This window comes from Chlorocebus sabaeus, chromosome 12 (assembly GCF_047675955.1).
Source record: "Chlorocebus sabaeus isolate Y175 chromosome 12, mChlSab1.0.hap1, whole genome shotgun sequence".
Classification (NCBI taxonomy): Eukaryota; Metazoa; Chordata; class Mammalia; order Primates; family Cercopithecidae; genus Chlorocebus; species Chlorocebus sabaeus.
In genome coordinates, this window is record NC_132915.1 from 91,142,680 (window position 1) to 91,155,120 (window position 12,441).

General features: G+C 36.9%; 1 protein-coding gene across 9 annotated transcripts in view; it reads right to left on the reverse strand.

The window, feature by feature from the left end:
• C5 (complement C5) overlaps nt 1–12,441 on the reverse strand; it is a 137,753-nt gene that overhangs the window by 73,962 nt on the left and 51,350 nt on the right. For 7 of the 9 annotated variants that reach the window (XM_073021886.1, XM_037984493.2, XM_073021887.1 and 4 more), the window contains 5 exons: nt 9,939–10,030; nt 7,249–7,331; nt 5,519–5,609; nt 2,243–2,357; nt 546–672 (listed from right to left, as the gene is read on the reverse strand). In XM_073021886.1, coding sequence (XP_072877987.1) covers nt 546–672; nt 2,243–2,357; nt 5,519–5,609; nt 7,249–7,331; nt 9,939–10,006 — 484 coding nt within the window. In that variant the 5' untranslated portion in view covers nt 10,007–10,030. Of the gene's footprint in view, nt 1–545; nt 673–2,195; nt 2,358–5,518; nt 5,610–5,728; nt 5,828–7,248; nt 7,332–9,938; nt 10,031–12,441 lie in introns of those variants that run through there. The other 2 variants (XM_073021890.1, XM_073021889.1) reach the window with 2 other exon arrangements.

Genomic DNA, 12,441 nt, shown 5'->3' on the forward strand with positions numbered 1-12,441 from the left:
AATATCTTGTAGACACTGCTTAAACTGAACTTATTTAAAATAAATTGAGGAAAAAAAAGAAGAAACATTAAAATAATGTTGAAAACTTTAGGCTTTAGGAAACATTCACTTTGACTCCATCATTGTGTAGACTATAATAATGATAATAGTAATACCTTTATCTGTATAGTACTTTATCAAATAGTTTTACATACGTAATCTTATTTTGGTTTTGATTTTCACCAGGTGAGAACACTGGGGTGCCAAATGGTCAAGGCAGAGAACCTGCAGAACTACTTTGGATATGAATTGGGTAGTGTTTTCCCATTTTTGCAGTAAAAGTGGAGGTAATCGGGACCCAAAGGCTTGCCCAATGACTACAAAGAAGCAGAGCTCTACTGCCTTTTTATAACTATATAAAAATCTACTTCTTATAATTACATTTAACTATGAAAGAAAATACAATGTGAAATAATAATAGAAATTAGAAATTATTTATACCTTTAATATTCTGTCTAAATATTTTTCAAAAGAAAGTACACACACACACACACACACACACTTACCTGTAGACTCTATGACTGTTACAGCAATATAAAGGTACTTGTTGTTTAAATCTTCTAAACTGTAGTATGACAGTTCTTTGACTGCTGTTTCAGAATCAAATGTGACTTGAGCAATTCCATTTATCAACTTTTTAAAAGGAGAAAATGGAGGAGTTATTTCAGAGAAGAACTTATAAGGAAAAATTAATAAAATCTGCTTTTACTAGCCTCTAAATTGAAGGCAGATGTCAGAAGAATGGTTTAGCACAAATAGTAAAGTAGATAACTGAGTCCATAATTAAGCCCAGGATGTTATTTTCTAATTATTTGTATAGAATTATAGAAGTAGAAGAGTCTTGAACATCACATGGTCCAACAGGTCTTTTTGGTAATAGCTGACAAACACTCCTTCTTCCAGTTCCTGCATCATCATTCATCTTTCTAGGCCTCTCAGCGTACTTCTGCCCTTAACTAAGAGTTTGTTGGGTTTTATAATATTTAATTTGTACTTCACTGCTTACAAATTTAAATACTAATTTTAAAACACACAATGAGTAAGGGGATGTGGGGTTAAGTCATATTCTATTATTTAATTATTAACACAACAGTAAAATAAAGTTTGCCTTACTTTTTCTTACAAAATTGAGTGACTTGAGGGCAGACATTTTTGTTTTATTTAGCTTTAAATCCCAATGTCTAGCATAGAAATTTTGCATTTTAAAAATGCATTTAATTTACATCTTAAATTAATAAGATTGTAGAGGATAAATGATTGATGATGCAAACCATACGAATATGCAAAAATGACATGAACTCATATCATCTGTGGTATAATGTAAAGAACGCTGAATAAAGGAAAGGGAACCTGTGCCCTAATCTCAGTTCCAGCAATCACTAGCCCTAATCTTTGGACAAATAACTTCATGAATATTTCCTTGCAAGATACTATGCTGTCTCTGGGCATATAAGGGAAATGATTCAGACTCACAAATAGTTCAATATTGAAAATGATAGATAAGTAAACAAGTCATTCCAATAAAGAAGGGTTTCTCAACCCCTCAGCATTATTGACATTTTGAACAGGATAATTCTTTGTTGTAGGGGCCTACTCTGTGCATGGTAGGAATTTAGCAGCATCCCTGGCCTCTCCCTAGTAAATACCAGTAGCAGCCACAAATGTCTCTGGACATTGCCAAATGCCCCCTTGGGGATAAAAAATCATCCCTGGTTGAGAACCACTGCAATGAAACGTGAAGAATGCGTTAAGAAAAGAGGCTATACAACAGGGGCAGCTAACCTAGTGTAGAAGAGTCAGGGGAGGCTTCCCAGAGAAAGGCTGTCAATGTTGAAACTTAAAGAATGAGAAGGAATTAGCCAGGAAAAGAAGGGGCAGGAGGGGACAATGGGAAAGAGCATTTTCAAGTAGAATAAATGACATTGTAAAGACCTGGAGGAAAGAGAGACTTTGGTCAGTTAGAGAAATTGGAGTGATTAATACAAAGGGGAGGGAGAGAGGAAAGGGCATGAGATCAGCTGGCAAGGGAGGCTGATGCCAAGAAAAATGAACTTTACCTTAAAGGCAAAGGGAAGCCAATGGAGGATTTTAAGTTTCAACCTATCTAAAATGGAGGACTGGACTAGATAGTTTTGAAGTAACTTCCCATCTCTCACCTCTGGATGCATCTGTAGGTGTGAGTGACTGTGTCTTAACATCTTACCATTGTGTTTTGCATTGCTGTTTGCATCATTTCTTTTTGATCATCTTTTAAGTCTTCTCTTATTCCAAATGTGATATAAACATCAGCCTCAGTGACTACTTTATTATAAAAATATCTGTCAGACAATAGCATAAAACTGTTTTACTAACATGGTTACAATAACAGGATTCAGATAAAATGTAACAATTTGAAATTACATAAAACACTTGAGGTACTTTAAAGTGTCTTTAATCCTAACCAAAAGAACAAAGCTGAAGGCATCACGCTACCTGACTTCAAACTATACTACAGGTCTACAGTAACCAAAACAGCATGGTACTGGTACCAAAACAGAAATATAGACCAATGGAACAGAACAGAGGCCTCAGAAATAACACCACACATCTACAACCATCTGATCTTTGACAAACCTGACAAAAACAAGAAATGGGAAAAGGATTCCCTATTTAATAAATGGTGCTGGGAAAACTGGCTAGCCATATGTAGAAAGCTGAAACTGGATCTCTTCCTTACATCTTATACAAAAATTAATTCAAGATGGATTAAAGACTTAAATGTTAGACCTAAAACCAAAAAAACCCTAGAAGAAAACCTAGGCAATACCATTAAGGACACAGGCATGGGCAAGGACTTCATGACTAAAACACCAAAAGCAATGGCAACAAAAGTCAAAATAGACAAATGGGATCTAATTAAACTAAAGGGCTTCTACACAGTAAAAGAAACTACCATCGGAGTGAACAGGAAACCTACAGAACGGGAGAAAATTTTTGCAATCTACCCATCTGACAAAGGGCTAATATCCAGAACCTACAAAGAACTCAAACAAATTTACAAGAAAAAAACAAACAACCCCATCAAAAAGTGGGCAAAGGGTATGAACAGATACTTCTCAAAAGAAGACATTTATGCAGCCAAAAGACACCTGAAAAAATGCTCATCATCACTGATCATCAGAGAAATGCAAATGAGATACCACAAATGCAAATGAGAAAAAACCACAATGAGATACCATCTCACACCAGTTAGAATGGCAATCATTAAAAAGTCAGGAAACAACAGATGCTGGAGAGGATGTGGAGAAATAAGAATGCTTTTACACTGTTGGTGGGACTGTAAACTAGTTCAACCATTGTGGAAGACAGTGTGGCGATTCCTCAAGGATCTAGAACTAGAAATACCATTTGACCCAGCCATCCCATTACTGGGTATATACCCAAAGGATTATAAATCATGCTACTATAAAGACACATGCACACGTATGTTTACTGCGGCACTATTCACAATAGCAAAGACTTGGAACCAACTCAAATGTCCATCAATGATAGACTGCATTAAGAAAATGTGGCACATATGCACCATGGAATACTATGCAGCCATAAAAAAGGATGAGTTCATGTCCTTTGCAGGGACATGGGTGCAGCTGGAAACCATCACTCTGAGCAAACTATCACAAGGACAGAAAACCAAACACCGCATGTTCTCACTCACAAGCGGGACTTGAACAATGAAAACACTTGGACACAGGGTGGGGAACATCACACCCCGGGGCCTGTCGTGGGATGGGGGGCAGGGGGAGGGACACCATTAGGAGAAACACCTAATAATGATGAGTTAATGGGTGCAGCAAACCAACATGGCTCATGTATACCTATGTAACAAACCTGCACATTATGTACATGTACCCTAGAACTTAAAGTATAATAAATAAATAAAAAAATAAATAAATAAAGTGTCTTCATGCACTATTACATTTCATTCTCATAAAGCCACATTAATAACGTTATGTGCTAGATGAAAAAAATTGATCTAGGGGAGATCACAAGACTTAGAATCAGGGCCCTCTCCTATAGGCCAAATTACTTCTTGATAATTTTGATACCAGCTACTCTCTATTTTACTTTATGTCTCTAAAAGGTACATGTCCAATCTCACTGTTATATGAGACCGATTCTTCATAAAAAATTCAAGCTACATGTTGTCCTTTTTAGTTTAGAATTAAAGTAAGAATAAAGTAAACTTTCTACCCAGCAAATAATACTAAAGCAAGAGCTAACTTTCCTTATTTATGGTTTGAATAAATACTCCCCATTATAGGAGGTCAGTTTCTATAATTTTCTCTCAAGTGAGACTTTTATGCTGGTTTAGACCAAGTAATAAACACTCTGTTTTCCAAATAAATGCTAATAAGAGAGTTAGCATAGGGTAATGTTTGAGGCATGGACTCTGGAACCAGAAAGGCTGTGCAACTTACTAGCTGTGTGATTTTGAGCAAATTATTGAACATTGATGTACCTCAGTTTTTTCACTTGTAACATGGGAATAGTAACAATATCAATGCATAGAGTTGTTGTAAAGATTAAATGTGCTAATATATACTGAGTGCTTAGAAGAGTACCTCACACATATAGTTATATAGATTGGTATAACTACATTATATTGTAATTTTAAAATGACCTAAGTTTTTGTGATAGGTTGCTTGCAAAACTAACCCCCAATTCTCTACCTCCCCATGTATCCACAACCTTTGTACAGTTCCTTGTGTCCACAACGCGTGGGAGGAGTCTATTTCCTCTGGGCTGACCTTGTAACTTGCTTTGGACAAAAGAATGTGTGGAAGTGATGGTGTGCCAGCACCAAGCCTAGGCTCAGAAGAACTTTTATGCTTCATTCCCTCTCTTTGAGCATTGATGCTGCTACAGGCTAGCCTGCTGGATGATGAGAGGCACACACACTTTTAGCCCCATCCAACTGCCAGACATATGGACAGGACCTTCCTAGACCAGCCAGCCCCCAGCTGACCTACCAACTGGCTGCAGGTACATGGGCAAGCCCAGCTGACACCAGCGTGGCCCAGATCAGCAGAACTTCCCAGCTGACTCATAAATGGTGGTAGTTTTAAGGCACTGGGTTTTGAAGTAGTTATGCAGCATTAGCTGGTTGATTAAGTCATTTAAAAAATGACAGGAAGTGAATCCTTCATATCTCAGTCCCAATATCCTAAGTCACCCTAGTCACCAAGCTTAGATCTTTAGCACTTTTATTTTCTTTGTTTTTGCTGGTGAATAGCCAACAAAGCTAAACTCGGAATCAGCTAAAATCAGAATAAGCAAATAAACTATCAGCATGATGTCTCCTTTATCAATTAGTCCCCAAATCATGGCAGACTTTGATAATAAATCACAGATCTCACTTTGGGAAACTATCATCAACCAGAGTTGAGTTAATTTGAAAAATAAAAACAAAAACAAAAACAAAAACCCCAAATGTTCTTACCTTGCTTTTATAGTAATTTCAAAATTCTTAAAGTTCTTATAACCAATGAAATTACTTTCTGGTTCTACTGAGACAGAAAAATGTGGCAAGACTGAAAATAAAAACAAACAGGTAATATTACCATTTTGATTAGAGCAGACTTTAAAGCCTAGCAAACAGCTAGACTTTCTGGTATAGTTGGACAAGCTGTAACATCAACACAACATCCACCTTATCATCATAATCATCATCGTCATCATCATCATCAACAACAATCTCTGCAGAGCCTTCCCACTCCACCAATCAGAGGTCAATCCAGAAGCACCTTGTCTATATTTTGATTACAGCATTTATTATAGGCAATAGGTTATTTCTTCCATTAGAGTATAGGTTCCTTGAAAACAAAAAAACTTTTCAACAGTGACAAAACATAATGAGATTTACATTTCAAGATTATTTTGGCTAATACCAAGCAAGATAGCTTGGAAGCAGAGACATCAGTTAGGAGGCTTTTGCTGTAGTCCAGGAGGGAGGGTGCTGATGAACCGATAAGAGAGGCTACAGATAGTAAGAGGTGGGTGGATTCTCGATATACAGAGAAAATAGCAAAAACACTTAGAAGAAAGGAGATGGGTTAGGATTATATGTTACAGAGAGCTGTAATCTTGAAGGTTGAGTTTCATCATAATGCATTTGTTTTGTCACTGTTTTTCTTGTTAATTGTTAAAATTTGTGTCAGTATTTATTCTTCTCCATGTCATTATGAATCTCTTGGGGGAATAAAAAATGGCTTCAAGCAGAAGAAAGTTAAATTTGATAGCAGAGCACACAGAAATGCTAGCAAACTACTATAAGAAATGAAAGATTAAACTATTTACATTACTTGTTAGTCTATTAACATAATTTATTTCAAAATAAGAATATCTTAAATATTCAAACTAATATATTAGGAATTTAGGAGCCAGAAAATAGGGTTGGACTAGGGGTAAGGAAACCTAATTGTTTTTGTTTTGTCACTAATTGGTTTCAAGACTCAAGTAAATCATTTATTGGTTTTACTGGGTTCCAGTCACCTCATCTATGACTATTTAAGATTCTCCTAGTAATAATCACAATTCTAGAAAGGATATTTACTAGTCAAGCTCTTCAGGGGACTAGATCTCTTCCAGCTCTCTGATGGGGAACACAAGTCCACAGAGGTGGTTCTGCTTGATCAGGGTTAAAGACATGCTGGAACTAGAACCTAGGCATTCAACTACCACTCCTCCCTCCAACCCCTGGCCAGTACTTCTAGCCATACAAGCAGGCTGCCTCATCTTCACCTGGGATTAATTTTGCATTAACTACATTATTAAAAAGAATTATTACAAAACACTAACTTTTTATAGAAAAACTTTTAATTGGCTGGGTGCGGTGGCTCATGCCTGTAATCCCAGCACTTTGGGAGGCCAAGGTGGGTGGATCACGAGGTCAGGAGTTCAAGACCAGCCCGGTCAAGATGGTGAAATCCTGTCTCTACTAAAAATACAAAAATTAGCTGTATATGGTGGTTGGTGCCTGTAATCTCAGCTACTCGGGACGCTGAGGCAGAGAATTGCTTGAACCCAGGAGGCGGAGGTTGCAGTGAGCCGAGATCGTGCCATTGGACTCCAGCCTGGGCGACAGAGTAAGACTCCGTCTCAAAGCAAAAACAAAAACAAAAACAAAAACAAAAAACAAAGAAAGAAAAACTTTTAATTGTCAGAAATTACCATATTCGTTAACTTCAAAAAATGCAGTTCCAGTTGTTGAAAAGTCCTCTTTATATTTAGCCTGGATCGTCCACATACCATATCTGTGGAAGCAAAATATTTAAAATTATAGATGTCATCAAATGTTTTTAATTCACTCAGAGGAGATCTAATAAATTTCTGTTTTAAAGAGAGAAGAATACACAAAGATATATAAAACCTAAGTAATATATTTTATTTGTGACTGATTTTTAAGCAATAAATAATTGAGCATTTTTAGGATAATAGATAATAGATATTGTTTAGTAACTAGTTTTTCATGTATTGGGTTATTTTTCCTGGCATTTTATCTCAATACAGTCATTAGTTTTGATTTGAAGAGCTTATTATTTCTGAGAATTTATTTAATCTTGGAGCCTAATTATGCTAACATAATACTAAAATCCAAAATATAGTACAAAATCCATAATAATGTCTCTAGAAACATATAATACAAGACAAGCTTATACAGATGATAAAATTTACGCCTCACAAAAATGAATTTATGGTTGGAAACAAAGCATGGTTTTTTAACGATGAAAATGACCTGGCTTTAGTTAATAACCTTTATTAAAAAATATATACGAGGCCAGGCACAGTTGCTCATGCCTGTAATGCCAACACTTTGGGAGGCCAAGGCAGGAAGATTGCTTGAGCCCAGGAGTTCAAGACCAGCCCAGGCAACATGATGAAACCCCATCTCTACAAAAAAATACAAAAATTAGTCTGGTGTGGTGGTGCATGCTTGTAGTCCCAGCTACTTAGGAGGCTGAGGTGGAAGAATTGCTTGAGTCCGGGAGATCAAGGCTATGGTGAGCCAAGATCACACCACTGCACTCCAGCCTGGGTGACAGAGTGAGACTCTGTTTCAAAAAAAAAGTGTGTGTGTGTATATATGTTTATGTGTGTGTGTATGTGTGTATGTGTGTGTGTGTATATATATATATATATATAGAGAGAGAGAGAGAGAGAGAGAGAGCCTACCTTGCAAATTGGCTATGCAGTCCACAAATGTTAATAGTATTATAATAATGATTATTACCATCATCATCTTCAATTTTATGAATATTTATCAAGGGCCTATTATGTTGAACTGCTGGTGTGCAATACAGACAAGGCCCGCCTTAAAGAGTTTATAAGCTAGTGGGGAATAAAAATGCCAGCAAACAAGTAAAGAAATGATGATGACATTGAGATAAGTGTCATGAAGAAAATAAACAAGATGCTGAGATAGGGAGTAAAACAAAGCAAGAGATTACATTAGATCATGCATCCAGGAATAGCCTTTTTATAAAAGCAGCTTCTACTCTGGGTCATAACAGTGAAAGGAAGTCAGGCTTATGAAGAGCCAGGTGAAGCCCATTCCAAGTAGAGGAGATGACATGTGCAAAGGCACGGAGGTAGGAAAGCACTGGACATGCCAGACCTTCATGGCTGGCACATAATTTTCCGTCGGTCAAGTGGCACAAGATGAAGTTGGAGAAATGATAGCAGTAATAATAATAGGTTTAATTCTGCACTACAGAACATGTAGTATTTTCAAAAAATGTACACAATTTTTAAATTATCCAAGTTATTTAAACCCCTCAAATTCAATTTAAATTTTTAGAAAAATTTCAGTACAGTGAATTAACTGTGAACTCCTCTCTAGAGGGCAGAGGGAAAATGACCATAAAAAGATTTTGCTCTAAAATTATAGTGCAGCCATGTATAGGTGCACTTGTCTTATTCATTCTGCTCTATTATAAATTTCTTCCTTTCCTTTCCCTTCTTTTCTTTTCTTTTTTCTTTTCTTGTTTTCTTTCTTAGATGGAGTTTTGCTCTTGTTGCCCAAGATGGAGTGCAGTGGTATGATCTCGGCTCACTGCAACCTCCACCTCTGGGGTTCAAGCGATTCTCCTGCCTCAGCCTCCCAAGTAGCTGGGATTACAGGCACCTGTCACCACGCCCGGCTAATTTTTTATATTTTTGGTAGAGACAGGGTTTCACCATGTTGGCCAGGCTGGTCTCAAACTCCTGACCTCAGGCCTCCCAAAGTGCTGGGATTACAGGTTTGAGTCACCGCATCTGGCCTACTATAAGTTTCTTGAAAGCAGGGACTGTGGATTCTTTATTTTGTATCTCTCCCTCCTATTGTGATTTGCCCATACCAAGAATGTGTTCATTGAATGTGTATTACATTGAATCCTGTTTAAACTTTTTCTTAAATCCTTTCATGTGAGGGCAAATAATAGATATAGTCTGAGAACTCCTTCCCTCTTGGACTTTGCCTCCTGGTAGTTTATCCAGGCAAAAACTACAGACCACCATATTTTATAGCAACCAGAGCAAGGAACAAGACCACACCAGCCTTTTAAACTGACAATCTATTAGGTACTTTGACGGGCAGGAGTTGATGGTTTTTATGAGAAAAAAAACCTGGGTACTATTTTTTCCTCTTCCCAATTTTTATTTCTATATGTAAAAAGAATGAGTGAGAAGTGCTGGAAATTTTTTTGCCAGAAACAGAGCTTAAATTCTCGCTAGACTTCAAAAGATTTTGCATGTCCACCTATGTGACACCTTTTGTTAACTAACACTAGGTGGCCTCCTTTAACTGGTTATCTGCTTCTTCACCAAACGTTCCATAAGTGGTTTTAGAGAAAATTTTACCAACAAGTATTTTAACATACCTAGGATTAGACGGAATCTTGAAGTCAGGAAAAGAGATAATTCCAATATGATCAATTTCTTCTACCATGTCAACTTCTGATCCTTCAGGATCCTGTGAATAAAAACAAACACCCTCAAAGGACAGAAACTACATTTAAAAAAATTCAGCTGATTATATGATCTTTGATGTACAAAAATATTTGTAGATCAAATATTTGAAGACAAATACCCAAGTCTTCAAATTAAATATGAAGGATGAAGAACAATTAAATGTTGTAGAAGGGAAATATGGTTCATTTCAGCCACTTCCCTTCTTTTTCCAACCTTCCCCATCTCTCCGCATTATCTTGAAGGGATTCAACTCTCTGTCTTACATCTAAAAGACGAAGTGTAACAACACGTAAAAACAACAACAGACAGACAAACACTGATGTTTTTGATAAACTAAATGTGAATTTGGCAGGCTTTTTAAATACCAGAATCTAATTTTTATATATGTTCATTTGAAGCTTTCAAAAGCAAATATTCTATAAACTATATTTTTTAGCTAGATGTTTTATAAATGTATAGTATGGGCATTTTTCAGCTTGGTAAAACTCTCAAATGGTTAAACAAACTTGATAGTTCTCACAAAGCTTCCCCATAAGCTTCGTTTTGTGTTCAGGTTAGCAAATAATTGAAATGAGGTTTTGACTTTCTTTGGACTACACATGGGGGTCCAATTCAGCCTCAACTCAACACATAAACATAGCAGGCAACATAAGTGAGACCCCTATCTGTACAACAAACTTTTGAGACCGGGATCTTGCTCTGTTGTCGAGGCTGGAGTGCAGTGGTGTGATCATAGCTCACTGCAGCTTTGAATTCACAGGCTCAAGCAATCTTCCCACCTCAGCTTCCCAAATAGCTGGGACCACAGGCACATGCCACCATGCCCAGCTGTTTTTTTTTTTCTTTTAATTTTTGGTAGAGATGAGGTCTCTCTATGTTGCCCAGGCTGGTCTCGATCTCCTGAGCTCAAGCAATCCTCCCAGTTTAGCCTCCCAAAGTGCTGGGATTACAGGCATGAGTCACTGTGATCAGCCTACAAAAAAACGTTTAAAGAGTTAGCAGGGTGTGGTGATGGGTGCCTGTAGTCCTAGCTACTCAGGAAGCTGAGGTGGGAGGATGGCTTGAGCCCAGGAGTTTGAGGCTACAGTAAGCTATGATCATACCACTGCACTCCAGCCTCGGTGACAGGGCAAGACCCTGTCAAAACAAAACAAAACAAAAAACAAAAACAAAAAACCCAAAGCAAAAAATTTTAGCACCATTTACCATGACTGAAATTCACAGCTGGATTTTAGAGGTTTTATTTCTTAATTAATTGTAAAACTTACAGAAGCCTATTTTGAACAAGAATTATACTTGTAGCTGAGTATTTTTATGACTCTTCTTCATCACACTATCCATTGTGCACAATTCTAAGACCATCTTTCTCAGGTACTATTTTCAGGATACTTCCTCTATACTAATTCCTTAAGGCTCTGGGATCAGATTCCTCAATCTTTTCTTCCTGGGGCAGCTCTCACAAGGGATGACTGACATTCATTTTTCTGCAGGTTATGTCATGATTCTGCATCACTTAAGTTCAACTATGAAGATGTTGGATAAAGAGCATACGTCCACACCCCTAGCATTCCCTGATAGAAAAAGGGCATTTGAGCTGACATTGCTCTCCTTAGTTCACTTTCAGACATTCTATCAGTCAATCAGTTTATTTGCTAGCTTCATTTTTTAAATTTCTTCTTGCCCCCATAGCTTAACTCACACTGTTTCTTACATGGATGGTCTTCACTATTTTTAAATAATTTATGTCAATTCCTTTCATTAACACCCAACTCAGGATTCCCTTTATCTATTCCGTTCCAGAGAAGGATGTGTATCACCCCCACTCTCACCTCTCACTGGTCTTCCCTCTGAGCTCATGGTATTTGTCCTACTGTATAATTTATTTGGTTTATATTTTAGTAAGGTTTTGTTCTCCAGTATCTACTCTTTTGCACCTGCATTCTGATAAGTTTTTGTGTTTTTTTTTTGAGTAGCAGAAAAGTGCTGCAGCCTATATTGAAGGACCATTAGTAGTATACCTCAGTTATAACTGAGCAGTTATAACTAGTTGTACTATTTTATTTCCTCACAAAAGTGTTTGAGGTATGTGACATAAATTAGATGAGATCGTGGCAGTTCAATGCACAGCGTCTGTTACATATGTCATGTCTGATAAATGGTGAATTACTGCCAATCTTTAACTCATGGTCTAGCAAGACTTTTTGTGTTAGTATATTAGTTATTAAACTCTAAGTTCCTTAAGAGTAAGTACCTTTAAATATAATTCTTTTGCACATAATAAACACATAATAGATATATCCATTATGTGTATCTTATAGTTAAATGGGTATTCAGTCAATTCTTAGTGATTGGTGGGTGGTTTTATGGTTTTTTTTGTTTTTTGTTTTTTGAAACGGAGTTTCACACTGTCAT